This window comes from Leptinotarsa decemlineata, unplaced genomic scaffold (assembly GCF_025532065.1).
Source record: "Leptinotarsa decemlineata unplaced genomic scaffold, Ldec_3_MD MMD2_tig00026307_RagTag_RagTag, whole genome shotgun sequence".
Taxonomy (NCBI): Eukaryota; Metazoa; Arthropoda; class Insecta; order Coleoptera; family Chrysomelidae; genus Leptinotarsa; species Leptinotarsa decemlineata.
Window position 1 is genome coordinate 12,903,879 of NW_027412681.1, and position 23,434 is coordinate 12,927,312.

General features: G+C 33.9%; 2 protein-coding genes across 5 annotated transcripts in view; one reads left to right on the plus strand and one right to left on the minus strand.

The window, feature by feature from the left end:
* The window catches only part of LOC111512626 (phytanoyl-CoA dioxygenase, peroxisomal), a 53,334-nt gene extending 51,957 nt beyond the window's left edge, over positions 1–1,377 (plus strand). For all 4 annotated transcript variants that reach the window (XR_002723096.2, XM_074181015.1, XM_074181014.1 and 1 more), the window contains one exon: positions 1,240–1,377. Coding sequence is in view for 3 of the 4 variants with exons in the window: in XM_074181015.1 (XP_074037116.1) it covers positions 1,240–1,314 (75 nt within the window). In the remaining variant the exon portion in view is untranslated. The remainder of the gene's footprint in view (positions 1–1,239) is intronic.
* On the minus strand, positions 1,369–22,422 carry LOC111512625 (uncharacterized). The gene is made up of 7 exons (XM_023168766.2): positions 22,154–22,422; positions 19,389–20,122; positions 13,969–15,827; positions 9,841–10,155; positions 5,390–5,644; positions 4,647–4,841; positions 1,369–1,617 (listed from the first exon to the last, which is right to left on the minus strand). Exons 1-7 carry the CDS (start codon positions 22,285–22,287, stop codon positions 1,546–1,548), a joined length of 3,564 nt encoding a protein of 1,187 aa, XP_023024534.2. The 5' UTR covers positions 22,288–22,422; the 3' UTR covers positions 1,369–1,545.
* Positions 22,423–23,434: the final 1,012 nt, after the last annotated feature.

A 23,434-nucleotide genomic window follows, 5' to 3' on the forward strand; every position in this document is an offset into this window, starting at 1 on the left:
ACTTGTCTAACTAATCTAAATGAACTGAAGTCTATGGAATGGTTTTGTTGCAAAATATGATGGGCGACTGCTGATTTTTCAGGTCTTCCATATTTTGAGTGTGCTATGTGTTCCTTATATCTTACTTTAATAGATCTTTTTGTCTGTCCATAATATTTTGCATAGCAGTCCTTACATTCAATTTCGTAAATTCCAGACTTTTCTGAATTCTCGACTTTGTCTTTTGGACTTCCCAAAAGGCTCTAAAGTGTATGACTTGTTTTAAAAACCACCTTCATAACTAGTTCTTTGAAAATCTTTCCAAAGTTCCTCGTATATTGGTGGTATGGAACTGAGATGTATTTATCTTGGTTTTTGTGCTTTCTGAAAGTCGAGATTTCGTTCATTCTTAACCTAAACTTCTTCTTCCTTATTATGTCATCTACAATATCCCTCGAGAAACCGTTAGTGGCTGCTATTTCCTGTATTGTACGTCTTTCTTTTGTGAACCTATCATGTATTAGAGGGAAAGTCAAAAGACGGTGCACTAAAAAATCCAATCCAGCACGTTTGTGCTGTCCACAGTGATGTGAACTGTCAGGAATATACCTGTACGTGCTTGTTTCTTTTCTAAATATATCGTATTCTAACCCTCCATATTGGCTCCTCATTACCAAAACATCAAGAAATGGTAGTCGTGTTTTATTTTCTAACTAATACATGAATTTTATTGATGGACATCTATTATTTCAAATGGAAACAAAGTCGTCAATATTCGATTTTTTGGTATCGAATATCGCGAAAATATCATCCACATACCTTAGCCAAATCCTAGGAAAATACTTCGAGTTTTCTTTGGTTTCCTCCAAAGGTAATAAAATGTTTTGTATGCTGGCTTTTTGATAGTCCTCATTTTTCATTATTGAAATATTTCTTTCATTAGAGTTTTGTGAAAATATTTCTTTTCCTAATGGGAAATACAGTATTACTTCAAATACCTGTGCCTTTTTACTGAATCTTGGCGCCTAGTTATAGTGCCCCCCCCCCTCCCACCGCTGACTAGAAAGTGAATACACCTCAGCAACTTTATACATACCATTTACTTTATATACAAGGTTAGAATTGATTTATTACATTATTCATTCAACAAACCATTTAGTACCGTTTTTAATATCTAGCCATATATACATTAACACTTGTTTATTAGTTTTGAAATAATGGTTATAAAATAATGATAATATGTGCTGATTAATGTTTCAGAATTATTTCAAAGCCAGAAGCAGATTAATCAGAGGAAATCCAGGAGCACTTCAACAATTTTACTCTAATCTTTAAATGGGGTAAAAAACAATAATGGAAAATAATTTGGTAACTTTATAAATAAAAGTATTTTTCAAATCTGAAGTTTAATTATTGAAAATGCCACCTTGTCTCACAAAATTTTCTAGATTCAATCTATATTCATCTTTCAAATTCCAAATACACTATCGCCTGGTAACTCCGCCGTTGAAAATTATCAACTCTTCTTCAAGCTTCCAATTTCTGATAGAAAAAAACACTCTGTCATTATTTCTGCCTCAGAATTCGTTGAGGTATTCGAATCGACACAAATTTGAATGACATTGTTCCCACTACAACCTAAAAACACAAACTGAACTGTTATCGATACAGCATAATTTAATGTTACTATTTTGTTTCAGTTTTTTCGAATCTGATTTCAAAAAGATTATTCATTTCAACCAATCATGACAAGGAGAAATCAAAACTATGATAGAACTAGTCTATAAATAATTGATAAAAATCTACTTTGATTAGTAGAAATGTAACCTCTGGTATGAAATTAATGTATTGAAAACACTTTTCCCACACCACTACAAAAATATTGTCTCTCGTCGACAAGTTAGCAACATTAAGAAACGACTAGTTTTTAGAAGATGACTAGTTTTTAATCATCTCCTGTAACTTATATTATCGAAACGCTCGTCGAGAAACAATATTATTGTTCAGGTGCGGGAAAAGTGTTTTCAATAGATATAAAAGGTTTTACAGAAACTGCGACATGAGTTTCGCTATACAGTAGTTTCCTATAAACAAAAATGATAAATCCATTCCAACCATTGTTCAATAGTGAAATGATATTATTTCACTCTAATTATTCTAGAAGAGGACTAGGTTTAATTAACTAGTACGAACAAATTTAGCAAAGGCGAGTTATTTGAATACATTTGACAAGAATTTTTTTACAGACAAAGAAACAAGCACTAATCTGTGAATCATAATAAGAAATGCTGCAATTTTGTGTTGATATGGATGAATTATGAATATCTGTGGATGCCAAATTTTAAAAAAAGGGGGGAAATTGTGTTTGCTTTCAATTTTTGTCATAGTCAAATTCAGGAAATTTATAAAATCACTCCATAGTAAATACGATGGAAGGGTGAAAAGAAATGATGAGAAAATAATAGGTAGGAGAATTTTGATCTATGCTGCAATAATCAACATGGTTTCAGGAAGAGTAAATCAATTGAATCTGCTTCTTACCAACTATTAAATTATATGTATGCACAAGTGGATAACAATAACCTAACAAAAGCATTCGATACTGTTTCTTCCAAATTTTTATTGAAAAAATTACTAGTAATGAGCTTTCCCAGTGATGCGTTGTGTTGGACAGAATCGTACATGGAAAACTGTAGTTTAGAGGTTAAATGTAATGGAATTACATCAGTTCCTTATGATGTGAAACTAGGTGTTCCACAAGGATCTGTTCTGGATCCATTGTATTTCTTGATTTTTATCAACGACTTGCCTGAATTCATATCAGATTGTCACATAACTATGTATGCTGACGGTACTACAATCACTGTTTCTGGTAAAAAACAGAATGAGTTATCAATGAAAATAAATTTTGTTATTGACGAATTTAGTAGTTGATGTCAATGTAACAAACTGATTTTAAATAAATCTAAGCAGTGAGTATTCATGAAATCATTTGTTAGGAGGAATTACTGTTGTTATTTATTCACTTTTTTTCTCACCTGGGGTAATCAAATACAAAAAGTGTGTAGTAAAGTTAATTCAGCTTATTATTCATTCAAATGGTTGAAACATTGTTTAGATAGGTTTGGTTTACTAAATGTTTATTTTGCGAATGCATAGTCCCACATCAGTTTGATGTGTGAAGGAATATTCTTTAGAGTTTTCATCTCTCAGACTGCACCCGCAATATATATATATATATATATATATATATATATATATATATATATATATATATATATATATATATATATATATATAATGAAATGTGTCGTTTTTGTGAATAGGAACCTTGACTTGTACATAACAAATTTGAGCACTCACGGTTGGGTGTGAGCATTTCAAAAATCTCCATTATATAACGTAATCAATTTTTATAACACACTGCCATTTTCCATAAAGAGGTTGATTTCTGAAACTATGTTCAGTTAGTTAAAAACTTATTACTGGACAAATGTTACTATAGTCATAATCGTAGTAATGTTTCACTAATTGTGTTTTGCTTTAGTTTCAAGGCAGGACGATCGGATTTTCATTTCCTATCGTCCAACCTGTGTTAGGAATCACACACACACAAGTTTTGACTTTTGAGAGTTGTCGTTCGTAGGGGAGCGACAGCTGGTTAACGGAAAAACAGATTGTAAATATGTGTATATGTAAGTTAGCGAATGTGTAAATCTTTGTATATGCATAGGTACTTAATTTTAATTTTTTTTCTCATAAGTGACGTACTGAAAGACGTTTGTATTTTTATTTTATTCAGTTTATCATTTTTGACTTATCACATATACACTTTATATAGCAAATGGTGAATAAATATTACTTTTATTACTGTTATTATTCAGTTGTCTATTTGTTCCTGTGAAACATACTAGAATGTCAATGATGTATCTATATGAATAAAAAAAACTTTCCACCAGAGGATTTCTATGTGTTTTTTGTTTCAAACCCATCATAAAAGATTCTTCCAAAAGGATCCTGGGATTTCCCAGTGAATTCCAACAAAGAACTGAACATGATAAAACGAATTCTCAATCAACAATGGATATGATAGCAATATGATGACTTACTGTCCACAAACTATACAGTAAAGCCATGCAGAAAATTCACTCAATTCTGAGATACGAGAATAAAAATTGTAGTTTGTTAACGCAATTGGCTCAACCTATTGAGAAGATTTCGAATTTCTTACAAAATAAAGGTGTAAACACGGCCTATAGAACTAATAATAAATTGAGCATGCATATTAAATATAACAAAAATGAAACTTTTGTATCAGAACGACTTCCGTGTGGATCATGCCCGATGTTTTACATAGATCAAACTGAAAGAACATTTACAGCACACATAAAAGAACATTGAAACAGGTTTCAGAATAAAAAAATTGAAAAAACGCGTGCTACTCACTTCCTTATAAAGAGACATGAGTTCAATCATGAATTCAAACCCCTTCATTTTCGAAAGAAAGATTTGAAACTAACGGAAATAAATGAATTCAAAAATCCAAAATATTTCATCAATAATCAAATTGATTTAAATAAATCGCCACTGCTATATTTGTTTCTACCAATCATACTTAGTCTTCTCCTAGAAAGTGTGAAACGATAAACACTACAAAAAATCCTCACCTGATTTTCCAACACTTCCATTGAGAGTATGACACCTCCTGGTCCTTCAATGCTATCAATAAACTCATTTGTTTCAATATTATATACATAAATCTTTCCATTATGGCAACTGGCAAATAACAGCTTCCCTACAATTTTCAAACAACCTATTCCTTTTGAATTAGTAGCTCTGAGTGTTCTGGTCAAAGTTCCATCCTGAAATATGTGAACAGATACTGGGTTTTGTATTTCATAATTTTCATGAGTGATTTGCAAGAATGTTATGCCAAATTTGATGGTTTTTGGAGTTTCCAAAACTGAATCCCAAGTTTCAATCCAACTCAAAATTTGAAAAATCGATTTTTTCATGAAATGAAATTCATTTTTGGTACCTTTTATCTATTTTCCATTATTGAGAATATTTGAAACAAGTTACTTGTTTAGATAGTAGTGTGATTAAGTTGTTCAGTTATCAAGTTGTTGTAAATGACTAGTTTTCACTATATATTTAAAAAGTTTACGTTGCGTTTTCTTTTATTGTCTGGTGTGAACACCAGAATCCCAATATTTTCCCGCCCCCCCGTTTGTAAAATGTATTTTTCCGTTTATTACTCTTGATTGTTTTAAAAATTATAATGAAATAAAATATTTTGGAGTAAATATTTGTTAAAATTCTTATTGATATTTTCCCCAAACTTCATAAGTAGTATTTGAGTTGCTAAGTAAGCCCTAAAAAAATATTCCACAATATTCATTATACTCACATTAAAATCAAATACCATGATATTATGATTTGTGGTTCCACAGTATACCAAATTCTTCTCGATTATCAGAGAATACACTGTGGGAGCAAACATTTTTTCCAACGTTCGGAGATGAAGACCAGTCATTGCGGCTCTAATTACAACTGGAGAGTTTCTTGAACCTATCAAAAGCACCCTTCTGACACCCTCTTTTGCAGCTTTTATCACGAAGATTGTATCATTATTGAAATTATCCTCATACTCCACCATACCTGTCTGAAACAATTGAAGAGTATAAAAGGAGATAGAATAACGCCAAAAGTGCTGGAAAGATCAAATATCTCTGTGGTTAATATTTGATTTTTGGCTCGCACCAGTTTTGGAAACAATTTAATCAAGACTTGCGTATTTTTGTCCTTTCTCCGGTTTACTTTTGGAAACGTGATCAAAAGTACAAACTATTAAAAAATCGATTATTTCAGGAAATCACGTCTGGCAATGAAATCTCATAAAATGACACCCTCATTTTTCGATTACATGTTGCGGCATTGTCTAAATATAGGGTCTTCCAACAGGGACTTCCCAACTTTGAACATCTTATAAATTAGTTGTCATTTATTCAGTCTGTTTTGCCAAATCACTATGGACGGATATAGCTTTCAACAACACGTGCATATAATAAAATTATTAGATCAAAATGGGTGTTCTGTTCGGGCAATGTACCGCCCGCTTCTCCCATTTTATGGTCGCCACAATCGACCTACCGAGATAACTATTCGCCATGTGATGGATACTGGTTCAGTAAACGATTGACCAACACCCGTACGTAGACGAAACGTAAGATCTGCCGAAAACATCGATGCTGTCTGTGAGAGTGTGCAGGAAAATCCGAGGCAGTCGATTTCGCGTCGCTCACAAAAACTCGGCCTTTCGCAGACCACAAATTGACGAATTTTGCGTCGTGACTTAGGCCTGTACTCATAAAAAATTCAACTGTCCCAGGAACATGTGGGGAAAATGAGTGGATAACGGGGAATGAAAGGATCCCCGGACAGGGCAGTGCCCGTGGCTTTGAAAACAATCAAACCAGGGCGGGTGAAGAATAAAAGGGTAGCGAAGATTCAACAGATGATTGAGGAAAGGAGCTAAAGGAGGGCACGTACCCAGATAGTCTGGAGGAGAGGACATCAGGAAGATAATATAGGTAACAAGAAAGTCCACGAGGAGGCGACAGAAGGAATGCTTAGAGAGAGCGTGACGTGAAATGTGGAGAGAATGGATAGTAAGAATGAGGAGAGAAAGAGGATCAAAGGAAAAATCATAGGAGAATGGCAACGAGAGTGGGAGAGTGGTATGACTGCTTACGGGGCATGGCAAATTTCCGGGATACCTGGCTAGATTTAACCTGGGTCCTGAGGTACCGTGTCCCTGTGGCTATGGAGAGCCTGAAACGGCAGAGCACGTGATTGAGAGATGTATGAGATTGAGAGAACATAGAGCGTACAGATGGAGAAATGACACTAAGGGATATGAATGGGAAACGGAATGAATGAATAACGTTTGTTAATGAATGGGCAGAGAAAATGGTGAAGGATGAAGGATGAGAGTGACGAATGAATGGTAAGCTGCTGGCTTACTAAGATGTTGGTAGTAGACCAAGTTGACATTGAGCCGTCACTGAGAGGTGGTAGTGACAGACTCAGTCCGAGCAGACCAGTAAGTTGGTATTTGTAGGAAACTTCGTCGTTATTTTGACATTAAGAATTGTGTTAGAATAATTTTCTTATAATGTGTTTCTTATTGTAATTATTAGTAGTTTATGTATGTGGAACTAATTTTGTCCCCTCGTGTGCACGTTTTTACGTGTCGTTCACAGAAGGTGAGGGGAGAGTTCGGAGGAGTAGGGGTTCCCCTGGCAGTGGTGGCGCTAGATAGAGGGAAGATGTCAGTTGTAAAGCCTTCGGGCTTGGTTAACGCAGGCAAAGGCGTTATTCATGACCCAGGAACTGACAGAAAACGACTACAGACAACGACATGTGTTCGCTGAAAAGGCTCTGAAGCAGTTGGCAACTGACCCATTTCTGGATGAATTGATATGTGAACAAACAAAATTATCGAATTTGGGACGATACCAATCGATATGAGCTCTAAGAGCATCCAATGCATCCCGAAAAAGTCACTGTTTGGTGTGGATTTTGGGCTGGCGGTATCATCGGTTCATATTTTTTGAGAACGACGTTGGCCAGGCCATCAGTGTCAAGGATGACCACTATAAGTCGATGATCAACAACTTATTTGAATTGGATGATCTTGACACCAGCAACATGTGGTTTCAACAGGACGGCGCTACGTGCCACACAGCTCATGCCACATTGGATATTCTGCAGAGGTGATGTGAACTGGCCACCGAGATTGTGCGATTTGACCCCGTTAGACTTTTTCTTGTGATTTTTTTGTTTTTATTGATCACAAGTACACCATGGTGTCTGGACAAGTCACATAAAATACACATATATGACATATATAAATTGTAAATTATAAATTATTTACAACGTAAAATCACAACATAATTACTAACACATGACATATGAAACAAAATTTAAAAGTGAAACATAAACATATTAAAGTCCATACAGATTATTAACAAATCTGTAAGTCATATTTATAAATAAGAGTCAGGAGTATTATGTAATAATTTGAAACAAATTTAACCAAAAGAATGAAAAAATAACAGGAATTGTAATTCAAATTAACTTAGGACAATTCGAAAGCATTTATTTCGTAGTAGGCTATCTTCAACAGAATACTCTTTAGTTTCTTTTTGAATATTTCCATGTGTGTATCTTTCAATTCAATAGTTAATTTATTAAACAGTCTCATTCCTAGATAATGCAGTGACTAGTACTTGCTAATTTATGTTGTGGAATCAGCAGGTTGTCTCTATTTCTTGTATTATAATTATGATTATCACTAAGTGTCTGATAGTTGCTGATATTTTCTTTTATGAATACCAAGTTAGTATAATATGACTGATGAAGGTAACGTCAAAATACCTAGCTGTACAAACCACAGCTTACAACTTTCCAATCTGTTTAAACCTACAATTGCTCTAATTGCTCTTTTTGGAGTAAAAAAATAGGCTGTAAGTAGACAACGCTATGCTATGACATAGACAACGCTATGGCATAGACAACGCTATGCTATGGCTTATTCGCATATACCTGGTTTATGAACCACAGCGGTCCTTAAAGCCAACATAACCCAAGCCATCGGTCAAATTTAGCCTGATTTTTACATCAGGGTCGTGGAAAATTGGACGTTTCGGATGTGCTCTACCCAGGGAATCCGTGGCGGACATTTGAACGATGTTATATTCCACACATAATGGTATCAATAGGTTTTTCAAACAAATACAAAATTTCAATGATATCTCGCACATACTTTATTTTATTCAAATTTAAAGACCCTATAATGCAGTTTATCAATCTTACAGCCAAATTCATTTATTCATAATGTGCTTAAGTAGTTATCCAAATAGGAAAGTAGAATATGGTTGGTTGGAAGGAGAATTTAAAATAGAAGAAATATTAATTGACTACATTACAAGCGTTTCAGATCATTTGATAACACAAAAAATACAACTTGAACTGAAAAAATAAGAAGTAAAATCTATCTTTGCTACAATAGCAACTTTACAGTATAGTGAATATGATTCAAGTTGTATTTAAAACAAACGGCAAATTTATAAGATTTCTCATTATATTCCACAAAGATTGCATTAAATGCTTTTTACATTGTCTCTGACTGTCTATGTATATTTAGATTTTGGTTGCTGGATCTTTATTTACCCATTCCAAATGTTTCCGCAGAATATGAAATTTCTACTTCTCCAAAAAAAATTTTTTCATCACATTCTATATGATTTCATCCCTTCAGGTGAGTTTTTGCTATTAATAATTGGCTATGTATTTGAGAGAATAAATATTTCTTAATGAAATCTCGAAACATTCACTTCTCTCAACGTACCTACACAGGAGGTTATTTTAAATGCATTCTGGAAAACAACTACTTCCTCGGCTAATACCACGTTGGACATTGAATTATATCCGACAGACATTCATGCAAGATACCTCACAGAGGATAGTTTTGCAGATTCGCATTCATCTAGCAGCAGGACCACACTGAAATCAATTGAGTGAATCACCTACAGATCAGTTTCAAGATTTCACTTCTCGATGAACAAAAAATCCGACCAAACAGCAGTGTGCTTGGAACTTGATTGATTTCCACGCGGCTCAAAATGATGTTGGAAGAATGAAAACAAACACTAATAGAGTAAAGTAAGAATAAAGTAAAATTAGAAAAATTATTATTATATTACATCATATGTAGTTAATGTGAGTAACAAGAAACGAGACGAGAAATGTTGCTCTGGGGCGATTTATTGATATAATTCAACCATCTTTACTAACCTTGATAGAATAGCGCATTATTGTTCCTCGCATGCATCCTAAGAAAACATAGCCCCACTCTTCATCCATGCACTGTACGCTGTCAGTTAAATTTACAGATTTTAGGAGGCAGTGACTGTAAAAGTTGTACAATTTCAAAGAATTCTCGTATGATCCAACGTAGAGGAGAGTTTTTTCTTCATCTTCTTTTGTGCAAAGTAACGACAATATTGGGAATTTTGTTACCTCTAACACATTGGTATAGTGCCCATCCTCTAAACTACAAAAGAATATTTTTCCAGTTTCGGTTGCTGCTAAAAGAGTATCGCTGAAAACCTGAAAAGTAATAACAATTGTTTCTTCGATAAATTCTCTTTAAGAACTGATTAAAAATAAATCATGCATCTGGTAACTCAAGCTTTTTGTGTAATCAACTGGAATAATGCTGTATATCATTTTCAAGTGGTCTTTCAAAACATTTCTGAACAATAAACAGTTTATTCTTCCTCTTGAAGATGATCACTTGGTGATTGAAACACGTGTCGAGGTGTTAAAAGTATTGGTGTTGGGATTAAACTCCAGTGATATTCAATAAACAGTTTAATGTATTCGTTTGAAAATGTCCTTGTAGGACGAAACTGCAGTATCGTTAGTTACACATTTAAGTGGTATCTGTAAAGTAGGGAGGGTGAGTGTTGACCCACAGCACTTAGGCCACATGTGACCCATTGTACATCCTCCCGAGGAGTTGTCCTCTTAGGTTATCGTCCATCCTGTCTTTTCCATCAAGGTGGATAGGTCCTTTATATCGGTAGGTGTAGGCCAAGACTCGTCAAACACACACTCTCTTATTGACAATAACTCCGGTTATTCGCATAAGACATGCCTAACAGTTTCACCTTCCTGTTCACACATCCTGCATAGAGGTGTGTCCACTAGCCCCATATTATGGAGGTGTTTCCTTAGTTGACAGTGGCCAGTCAGAAATCCTACTGCTAAGCATAGATTTTTCATGGTCATCGCCAGATATTTCTTCGGCACCAGCTTCCCAGGGTCGCCCAAGGTGATCCTGACAAGATTGCATCCTTTGATTCCATCCCATCTCTTTAGGAATTGAGCATGGGTGTGACGTTTGGCTAGTTCCGCAATTGTCGAAGTCATCAGGCAGTAGGTGCCACTCGCCGTAGGCTCATCCACAATTGACCCATTCCTACTTCGGGGTTTACACCTGCAGTGCGCAATCGTAACATGGCCATTAACGTACAGGTCCACATTTAAGCGGTATAAAACATAGGAAGTTTTATTTCTCAATTTTCAAGTAGGATTCACATTAATTTATTTTGGCAATGGATTGAATCTTCCTTTCAAAGAGCTACTGCCATATTCTCTTGATATTATTTTCTGATTTTCTACTCTTTTTATGTTACATATTTCCTTTGCACGTTTCAAAAGACGCAATGAATTTGTTAAGACTATATTCAGTTCAATCAATATTTTTCACAAAATAAATTGAAATTATTCAATCTCAAGATTCAATTTTTTTTAATTATACTTTTTGATGTCTTATTGTTCACCACTGAAGCTGAAGTTGGCGGGTTTAATGTTTGAAACTCCCATCAACCCTCAAATGTTTTTCTAACAGTACCTCAAAAGCTTCCATGTCAATTTCCAATAAGTTGCATCTCACAAGAAAATATTATGGGCCTAAAATAAACTAAGAAGACAAAATTTGTAACTATATTCAACAGCTTTCACAGCATCACTAATGAACTAAGCAGTTGATAAAATAAATATGTTAAAAGATGACAGTTATTTTTAAATACTTCAAAAAAAGGAAATATTTTTCATTTCAAGCTGAGCTATGTGAAAAGAACGTCAAATCTAAAAAACTCACGAAACAAAAAGTCATACGGGCCCGACCAGCGCTACCTTAGGTGAAAAAAAATTATAATTATAATAATAATGGCAAGAAAATTAATACTGAGTAACGTACCCAAGGAACTGGCTTTTGCTTTCCTTAGGTCGAGTGTGTTCAATTCGGATAGTGAGGGGTTCATCATGGCCTGTCGGAATGGTGTCTTCAACACCTCCATGTACGGTAATGGCGTGATAGGTATAAAGGTCTCTGACACCACAGATGCAGGACCTGCCATGAAACACCTGAGACCCTTATGCTGCCCCCTTCTCTTTATTATTTATATAAACGATTTGCCAAATATGTTCTCCTCAAATATCGAGACAATTATGTATGCTGATGACACCACATTTGGCATCAGTATCAATAAAGGGGAGTGTCCGGCTACAATACTTGGGGAAGTTATGGAACAAGCAAAAACCTGGTTCTTGACAAACAAGCTCATACTCAATGAAAAAAAAACCAAAAGTCTCATTTTCGAATCCAGGCTATTCTACAATGTAGAAAACGACCTAGACATGCTGCACACTAAATTTCTGGGTGTAGATATAGATGTCAGGCTATTATGGAACATACATATATATACAATTTGCAATAGACTAAATAGTGCAGTATTTGCTATAAGAAAAGTTAACCAATCTGCTGCAATAACTATTTATTATGCACTGTTCGAATCCATTATTAGATATGGCTTGTCTGTCCGGAGCTCGGCAGCTCAGTTTCATTTAAATGCTATATTCGTCATTCAGAAGAGGGCTGTAAGATGTATCATAGGAGCTAATTTTGAAGACTCCTGCAAACCAATCTTTAAAACGTTGAAAATAATGACACTTTACTCTCTGATAATTTTTGTAAAGTTACTATATGTCAAACAAAACATTAATAGTTACTCTGTTGTGTCCGATATACACGGTCACAATACTAGAAATAAAGATAATTTGATTTTACCTCAAACCCGGTTACAAAGAATGGACGATACTATTGATATTAAAATGTACAATGCCCTACCTCTTACAGTACGTTCTCTGAACTATAGTAAATTTAAAAAACATTTAAAGACATTACTCACGGAAAATCCCCTATATGGTATTAATGACTTTTTCCATTCACTCCCGGGACCATAGAGCAAAGATGCCTTTCACGATTGTATGTATGTACTGTATTATTATTTTTATTGCACTGTATCTTCTGAAGATTTTATATTTTACTTTTGGCATATGTTAATTTGATGGTATTTTGTGACATGTTCTAAAGCTGTAGCTTTGTTATGAACCAAATAAAAAATTTGAATTTGAATTTGAATTAAGAGTTATTTATTATTACCTTTGGCACTCCTACGGTATACTAAGTCCGTGGTTGAGAATGAGATGTGCCGTATTTATTGGAACTACTCATTCCCCACCCTCAGGCAAGATAATACGCCTGATGCAGTAACATGATATTCGTTGGATTGGAAGATGATGCGAGGAGATTGCGGGGAGGAATCCTAGTCACTACCCTCTGATCTTAATACAATACCGTTAACTCAGGGAACACGATTTTCAGACCGAATGACCGTTTACTTCACGATTGTTGAGAGTGGTTAACGATGCTAGTACGCCCTTCGAATGGGTAGGAGCTTCGAGTACATGGCGTAACTGGTACTTGCTTTTAATCACATATTCGATTTGTTTGAATTTACCGTTAAGAAATTACACAGAATCCTATCTTCTCTACTCTATCCATTACTCCCGCCAAATGTTATTCACTCTCTCTGCTAAATCAAAACACAGCGAGCAAAGATAGTTAATAGCTTTCGGTGGGAATGCTCTTCGATACACTTGTAGAAGAAACGTTCATATGTGTTTTATTACTTATTTTGTTGATCGTCTCATCTGTAACATTACATTTATTATAGTCAGTTCCCCTTGATAATTTTTGAAGCAGCTGGTATATCGCAACGAAATTTGAAGAGTTAAAATAGGATAGAAGAAGCTAGGGATTTTTCCAATTTATTGAACAAATCTACCTGTTAATTCATTAGTGGTAATTTGTTTCACTGATTGTCATTTCTCCTGGTTTGTTTCCTCTTATGCATTTATTTCATCTTTAATTCACTTCTGAAATGTTTTTATTGACAACTTTTAAATGTGTTTAACTGGATACTGAGTACAATGTAAATTGTACACAAAACTTCTACAGAAAAATCAACAATTAGTCTCTAGTAGTTCAAGATCTTTTAAAATAGTACTTACTTTTATAACCAACATTTTCTCTTTAACTTCTTGGAACTCTAACATATTCTGTTCAGACATGATACCTAACCCATTCAAAGATTCTCGTTCTTGCATAATTTCTTCCGAAGGCTCTACAACAGCCACTTCAGTTTCTGACTCAATATCAAGATCTATATATTCAACAGAAGTTTGAACTGTGCTATCCTGAGCATCACTGAGTTTTCTTTTTTTAGTGTTTTTCTTCTTACTACCACTTTTTCTGTGCGCCCTCTTGATGGCCCCTGTTTTACCAAGATTATCGGTTCTGCCATTTTGTGTTTTTAGAGAGGATTTTTTTTCAATGTGTTTCGTTTTTTCATTTCCAATTTCGTCATCTGCTATTCTACTACATACTTCACATTGTGTGCTTTTCTGGAATTCACTAGTTGTTTTATCGGCCATCAAGAATTGAGAAAATAAGTTCTGACGATACTTCATCAACTCGGATATAAACTGATCTGTTACCATCATTCTCTGAACAGCTTCACGTAAATCTCGAGGCCTTTCACGAAAGTTTCGCTCTAAAAATGTCTTGATGGTCATGACATCCTCTACTTCTGTCTGAGTGGAACTACTACAATATTCAACTTTGTTTGTAGAATCAGACTCGTTCAATGTAGTGTCCTGAACTGAACAATTGTTTTCACAATCAGAAACCAAACACTTCTCTTCATCGTTCGGTAGAATCACTTCTGTGTTCATTATTGTATTTAGGTATTTATCATCTTCAATCTGTTTATCAAAATTATCTTTCACATCAGCTATAATATCTTGAGGTGCTGTATTCTCAGAATTTTGAGAATTCTCTTTAGGTTTATTAGATTCAAGGAGAGACACATCAATAACAGATGTACTGCCTGAGGGAATATCAACCTCAATTTCCTTCTTAATGTAAGGTTCATTCAAAGAAGGTTGAACAATTCCAGATGTTTCAGTAGCAGTTGCAATGACAGATGGAATTTCAACTGTTTCACTTTCCACTACTTTTTTAATATCTGATTCATCCATTTTGGGCTGAGCTACAAACTCATGTTGGGCTGTTATTGTGGGCTGAGCTGTTACTGTAGGCTGAGCTGTTATTTCAGGCTGAGCTGTTATTTCAGGCTGAGATGTTATTTCAGGCTGAGCTATTATTTCGGGCTGGGGTAGTATTTCAGATTGAGTTATTATTTCGGACTCAGTTTTTAGTTTAGATTCAGCTATTATGTCAGAGTGAGTTTTTATTTCGGGTGTGGCAATTATTTCGGTTGTTGCTATTTTTTCAGGATGATTTGTTATTTCATTTTGGTTTATTATTTGCGACTGAGTTTCTATTTTGGGTTGAGTTATTATTTTAGGCTGAATTATTATTTCTGGCAAAATCCATGAGACTTCATGTTCTTGTTTAACTTTGTAGCTTTCTTGATTCCCTACATCACTACTTGAAGAAAAATTATCAGGTAGACTGTTGTCTGTGCTACTCTCAAGTTGATCATTGGATCGAATTTGTCTTTGACTTGGGAATTGACTGGATTCTTCTCCGAAGAACATATCAGAGTTTAATAATACTTCACTGGTAGTAGCCTCTACATTGGTCGTGGGGCCTGCACTAATGATAGGGTCTATAATGGTAGTGGAACCTAAACTGCTGGTGAAATCTGAGCTAATGGTTGAGCTTGCACTGATGGTGGGACCTGAACTGGTGGTAGGGCCTACACTCAAAGTAGGGCATATACTAGTTATAGGACCAATATTCGCCACGGCATCAACACTGGTTGTGGGATCAAAATCGGTGGTAAGATCAATAATGGTAGTAGAACCATGACTGTTGGTTGGATCTAGACTGCTGGTTGTTGGACCTACGAAATAACATATTTATTCATGTATTCCATCAATAAACGGGGTAGAAAAGTATTATTGAAAAATTTCAAAGCAAATGAACACCTACAGGTAAAAAATTGTTGAAAAATATATCGAGAGATGAGACTTACAATTAGGTATCTAAAAATTTGTCAAATTTCATAAATGAGCCTAAAATCAAAGTACATTTTGAACCTGCTAATGAAAACAATGACTTAGTGATATATCTGAATATAAAAATATAAACTAGATACTCAGCTTATGATGCACTGTTTGGAACCTTTGGTGTAGTAATGAATATTACTGGAGTTTTTTCCCAACACCAAAACGTTATTTTCAACACCTCGACACGTGTTTCGATCACCAAGTGATCACCTTCAAAGAGGAAGATTAAAACTAGAAACTAATGCGAAGCTAATCCTATTTATGCTATATATGTATCCCATACAGGTGAACCATCCAGACGTAATACCCATACAGGTATACCAACCTAAATTAATGTTACAATGTTGCCTTATCTATTATTTTACAATATATGTTTTTATAAAAGAATTTTCAGCTATATAAATATTAATTTCACAATATTGCCTATCTAAATTTATTTTTGCAATGTGTCCTTATATAGTAATCAGTAAACCCAACAATATTATTTCATTTCAACAAACTATATAGAATGCTCTTTGGTATAGGTCCGTCATCGTTATTCATAATATTTCTACACTCTCATGCACCTAGTTGCCTGTTGTTTTTATCTTGTCTAACTAATCTTAATGAACTGAAGTCTATGGAATGGTTTTGTTGCAAAATATGATTGGCAACTGCTGATTTTTCAGGTCTTCCATATTTTAAGTGTGCTATGTGTTCCTTATATCGTACTTTAATAGATCTTTTTGTCTGTCCATAATATTTTGCATCGCAGTCCTTACATTCAATTTCGTAAATTCCAGACTTTTCCAAATTCTCGACTTAGTTTTTTGGACTTCCCAAAAGGCTCTGTAGTGTATGACTTGTTTTAAAAACCACCTTCATACCTAGTTCCTTGAAAATCTTTCCAAAGTTCCTCGTATATTGGTGGTATAGAACTGAGATGTATTTATCTTGGGTTTTGTCCTTTCTGAAAGTCGAGATTTCGGTCATTCTTAACCTAAAAACATATATTGTAAAATAATAGATAAGGCAAAATTGTAAAATTAATTTAGGTTGGTATATCTGTATGGGTGGTACGCCTGGATGGTTTATCTGTATGGGATACCTACATTGCATAAATGGGGTTAGCTTCGCATTAGTTTCTAGTTTTAATCTTCCTCTTTGAAGATGATCACTTGGTGATCGAAACACGTGTCGAGGTGTTAAAAATAACGATTTGGTGTTGGGAAAAAACTCCAGTAATATTCATTATTTAGATACTCAATTGCGTTGAAAGATAAAATAATTATAATGTGCTACACTCCAACAACCAATTTGAATGAAGATATCAAGAAGTAAATCCCAAAACTCCTTGGGCACCATTTGCCCACATTATATTCTAACCAGAGACAACTATTATGAGCTGTATTAAATATACAACAATGAGGAAGACAAAGAGAGATATAAAAAAGCTAGACATGATATGGTGAAAGTAATTAGAGAACTGTAACCAGAGACAACTATTATGAGCTGTATTAAATATACAACAATGAGGAAGACAAAGAGAGATATAAAAAAGCTAGACATGATATGGTGAAAGTAATTAGAGAACTGTAGCGAATTTTTTATCAGAGCAAAATTGACAGATGTGAAGGACATCTAAAGCAAATGTGGAAAACACTAAAATCATTACTAAAATCATTTATTGCAAATGCAATAACAACATACACTAAACTGGAGGTCGATGATGGGAAATAACTTGATGATATCGAAATGATTCCAGATAGACTCAATACATTTTTCATTGAAGTATTAGCGAAATAATCAAAATAATTGATGTTGATTCACATCTTGATGTGATTCATATCTTGATGTGATTTATCCAAATAATACAAATGTATGCCTGAACAAATTCAACCTCATCAACTATGAAGAACTTTCGATATATTGTTTTCAATGAAAAATAAAAGAAGTAACGACGACATCACAAAGAAGTTAAAAAAAAATTTATATGAGAGTATAAAGCATTCATTACTGAATCTTGTCAACAGTTCTCTGGAGTCGGTTGAATTCCCAAGTATGCTCAAAGTGTCAACCACAATCCCAGTTCCAAAATTCAAATATAGGAAGTGACTTGAGGCCAATGAACACATTATTTGCAATAGAGAAATTGTTAGAGTTGCCTATATACAAAATTTCGTCAGAATATCAGTCAAGCTTCAGGTGTAGACATATCTGTGAAACTGCAGTATATTTGATTGTAAAATGTGGGTGAATTAATAAAATAATTGGACTGGTATTTCTAGATATGCGACAGGGATTTTTGACGGTAGATAGATAAAGACTACTCTTGAAATTACAAAATTATAAAATATTTGTTATCGTTTTAAAATGGTTCGAAGACTATCTCGGTTAGAGAAAGTAAGCTGCAAAAGTTAAAAATATAGCTTCTTCTGTGTGTAAAATTAGTCTTTTTGCCGATGATACTCTTATATTCTACTGTTCTCATAATGTAAATGAACTGGTGACCACTCCTAATAATGAACTAATAATGACCAAGAAGTATATTAGCTAATGCTAAATGAAGGATGTAATAAACCTGTCTCAATTATTGGTGTTTTATTGTCATCATTCAGAAACTCTTTCAAAAAACTTTTACTTTGAAAATTATTTTACTGTCAAGACTAACTTGCTTGATGTTTGGTAACATGATGGTCCGTTTATGTATTTATTTACTATACTTATGTTTCGAGTAGTCACCATTTAGATTTACTTCAATATATTTTTTTTCATTACATAGTCACTATGCTAATTATAGTAATGTTTGGTCTGTCGTAATGTATGAACTTTCATGTATTCTGTTTAAAAAGGGGGTTACCCGTGTACGTAATAAAAAAGTAAGTGAATAAATAAATAAATAATTGCAAAGGACAATTCAATTAGATTAGATCAACAACATACACAATAGGTAGAGAACTCACAAGTACTGCTTGGAATTTCAAAACCAGATCAGTTGATAATTGAACAAAAAATTTAAAACTGAGTAACATTAATTTTAAGATTTTTTGGAAACAGTTAAATTGTAGTTAGCTAGTTGTAGTTCTCAAAGTGACCCAGTGGATTTGAATACACTATCAATAGTACAAGAAATTTTAAAAATAGTTGTCTCGAAAGTACAAAAATTATAGGCTTTGGCTTTCAGATGTGGCTATTTCTAATGAAATCTCAATTTATTTTCACTTTCCATTAAAAGTTCTGTCAAAAGAATAGTTTTATACACTTATTTCATTTCAATTCTCATTCTGTTCCAGACATTTGAAATGAATCAAGATCAGCAATTATGGAACAATTTTGACTAAACACAATTATTATTATGCGAAATTCTGTCACTAGAATGTTCAACATTAAATAAAGTTAGTGAAATTTTTACTCACCCCAGGTAGGTGCATTAGCAAATGTTTCAAAATATTTTATCCCTCCATTATCTATTTCAAAATCAATATCGAAGGTGTTCTGTAACTCCTTCAGTAGCTCCTGCGGCAATTCCTCTATTTTGATTCCAATATCGGGTATGATAGAATTAATGATGTCGGTAGATTTTTCCAAGTTTGAAGCCTCACCACACATATTCCTAAGAGCTCTAGAAATTTCTATACGTTTCTGTTTCACGATTTGTTCTATGGCCTCGTCATATCCAGACTCCGTAGAATGTATGAGATTTCTCTTCTTGCCATTGTTCATATTACTCAAATGATGCATTATCTTGTCATGGATTTTCTCAGCACTATCACAAACAAGTTGTTTCTTGGTTTTCTTTTTTTTCTTAGGGCCTTTAGAGGATTTTTCTTTCATTAGCTTAGGAGCATTCTCGGAAATTTCAAGGGGTTTATTTTTTGTTTGTGAATGACTCTCAGTTATCGATACTATACTCTCCTCAGGGCTCAATAATTTTCTCATAATTATGGCACTAGTTTGTTTAATTTTCAAATTCATGTGCTCTTCACTGCCCAAAACTGGAGAGGTAGGTCTTGATACTGTCTTTTTTTTATATTTTTCTCTGAAAGTAGAGTTGTAGCGAGATTCCTGACGGAAATCTAATTTATAACGGGATTGCGATTGGTATGATCCATATTTGTATCCATATTTGGATTGATTACCATTTTCAAACCTGAAAAAAGAAGTTGATTTAGAAAACATCAGGCTTCTACAAAATGAAATGAATGGCACCTACATATTAGCCCTACAGCTAAGATTTAATATTGAATTAGGCAGGATGTTGAAATTTGCTTGTTAATAGTAGTAGTAGTAGTATTAGTATTTATTAATTTAAGTTACCCTAATGTACAAAGTTCAATAAAAATATAATACATAATGTGAGAGTAAGTAAAATGTAGATAATAATAAATTAATAATAATATATAGTTAGTTAGTTATTTTAAAAAGTCAATATGATAAAATCAATGATTTATGAAAGTTGAATAATTGAAAATGAGAAGTATATAGATGTCACAAAAAATAAATAAATAAATTAACCTAATAAGTATAGATACCGATGCACTCATATGCATATATTAAAATTTACTATAATCTTTGATGTCCTGCAATAACGCTTGTTTGAAAGTGTGAATACATCTATTGTTTCTCAAAGAACCAGACAGTTTGTTAAATTCCACTAGTCCTCTGAAAAACAGACTATTAATTGCTGGCCTTGAGTTTGTCCTGGATACATAGAAGCATATATTGTTTCTAGTGTCATATTGGTGCACTCCATTGTTAACTTTAATTAATTTATTGAAATAGCTAGGTTGAACACCCTTAATTATTTTGAATATAAAAGCCATATTCAGATAATAAGGTCTGTTTGAGATTGATAACCAGTGAAGAGAATCGAGCATAGTCTTTGTAGGAGTAAGTCGATTGCATCTCAGAATTATAAGCATACCTCTGTTTTGCAGTTTTTGTAGTTGACATATTAAGTGTCAGTGTTCTATCAATCATGAAACCTAGATATTTCATCTCGGTAAGAATTTCAAGATATTCATTTCCTATTTTGATGTTCACTGTATCATAGTCAATTTTATTCAACTTATATTTAGATCCAGTTTTCATCATTTTGCTTTTATTTACATTTAGGACAATTTAATTGCTCAGTAAATATTCAACAGTTGCATCATGCATCTCCTCTATTGCATTATTAGTGAATAAGGAGAGTTTGACAACGACACTTAGACATTCAGGAATCTACCCTTTTCACATCTTATAATAACAGGAAAGGTTAGAGTTAACCAAACGTGGTTGAATACCAAATACTTATAGGACAGAAGATAGAAAATGTTGTCAATGTTGTCTTCCAGAGTTGCATTCATAAACTTACTCAGAAGTGATCTTATTCTGAATCAGTCGTAAACATACTCTAGTATTCTCGTATTTTGCGATATTCATAAACATGAAGAGAATTAAATCCGACTGGTAGGGTCGAATGAAACCTGAAGTACCAAACTTTTCATCTGCTACTGTGGCAGACTTCAGTGGTATATGTGTTGACAGCAAGGACTAAGGTTATATCTCGAAGTCTCAGCAACAACTGGTTTGTTACTGATGATTGAGGAAAGTTTACTGCAATTATCTATCTGGCTTGTCCAATTCAAAGTATCATTAATTTGAACACCTAAAAATCTCTCTGGCGTGTTACATATTTTCTGCAGTTATGCAGTCAGTTTTTTCTTTATTTAAAGTCAGTCTAATTTCCATGATTTCAAAAACCACGATTTGATCTCAACAAAGTTTGTGGAGATCTATGGATCTTCATCAAGTAACGGCCGAATTAATCAGATAATTCCCATGAAATGATCTTTGATTTTATGTATGTACCTATTTTCAGTTCTAATTATGTAAGGCAAGTTAGCACCTGTTAATACAAGTTTGTTATCACCGGCACAACTTATGACAATAGATTCATTTGTGTCTTAAAATAATCTTGTTTAAGTCATTGAAGAATATAATAAACAGTATTTGACCAAATATACTGCCCTGTGGAACTCAAAAGAAGTATCCAAAGCCTCAGATCGTACTATGTTTTGATTCTGATTTGAGTTCAACTACTTTTCTGTTCTGTAATAAGCCATAGATAATTCAAACATAAGGCACAAATGAGCCACAGCAGTACGATTTTTTTTTTATTAGGAAAATTCATTAGTACCTGTCATGATTATTGAACTGGGAGTTATGCTTATAGGGCCAATTTCCATAGTGTTGAAATCTGTTTCTGTTGAAACCTTGTCCACTATCCGAGTGAAATGTATTTTTCGGATCTCTTTTCTTAATTTTCACCATTTCTCCGTTTTCTTATAAAACGTAATTCTTGAGAGAAAACTTTTGAGGAAAATATAGTTGAAATATGTGTTTGTTTTGGAATTGATTTTGTAGGTTATATTTTGTAGGATTTGTGACATAGAAAATGAAAACTGTTATCTGGCATAAAACAGTTAGAAACAAAAGCCACAGACAACCTTTACCAGTGATTAAAGTAGTTCTACCGCTGAAAGTGAAAAAAAAATTAATGAATCTAGTTGTTGGAAAACTTAAATCGCCTTCTCCTTCGCTGAATGATTGCACTGCAATCATTGCAGTGTATTATCTGACAGCAGTGTTGCATGGAGGGTAAAGAATTTGGTAATATTCTCTCAGAATTCAGAATCAAAACTAAAGAAAGTAATAGATTTTAAAGTATCAAATGGCCGGCCGTAGCTTGGGCGAAATTTTTCAGAAATATATTACGTTTTGTCAAAAATCTTATTTCTTTTCGAAGCCAATTCACGTTAAATCGGCAATATCAAGATTTCTTTTATAGCACATTATTTTCTGAATTAGGTACTATATTTCTGACATTAGTGTCAGTTGTCACTAATTATTCCATGCAATTGCTCTCGAATCATCACAGGGCCAGTTGTATAGGTCTCGTTTATAGTTCAGTTTAAACTTGGGTTTAAGCTTATATTTGAACTTACGTTTAAACCGATAAAATGCTAAAATATCTTTTGTATATCTTCCAGTTAAAGACTCGTAGACACATTGACAAAGTGACAAGTGAATTGAAATTGACCTGCCGTCGTACATTGACGTAAATGTCGTAAATGCCATATGCAATTTGTTTCATAAGTTCATAATCTAACTCTGTAATAAAATGGATTGCGTGAACTACACTAACAGGAGGTCATCCAATTTTTCCAAGCAGCAAGTGGAGGAGCTATCACGGCTGGTGAAAATCCATAAGGACATTCTGGAGTCCAAGAAAAGTGACGCCGTGACATGGAGGGAAAAGGAGGAATGTTGGCAAAAATTGTGCCTGGAATTTAACATAAGCAAGAACACGAAAGAACCCCGTACCTCCAAAGTCCTCAAGGCAAAGTGGGAAAATGTAAAAAAGAACACGAAGAAAAAATTTGCAGCAGAGAAAGAGGGGGAGGAAAAGGGAATGTTC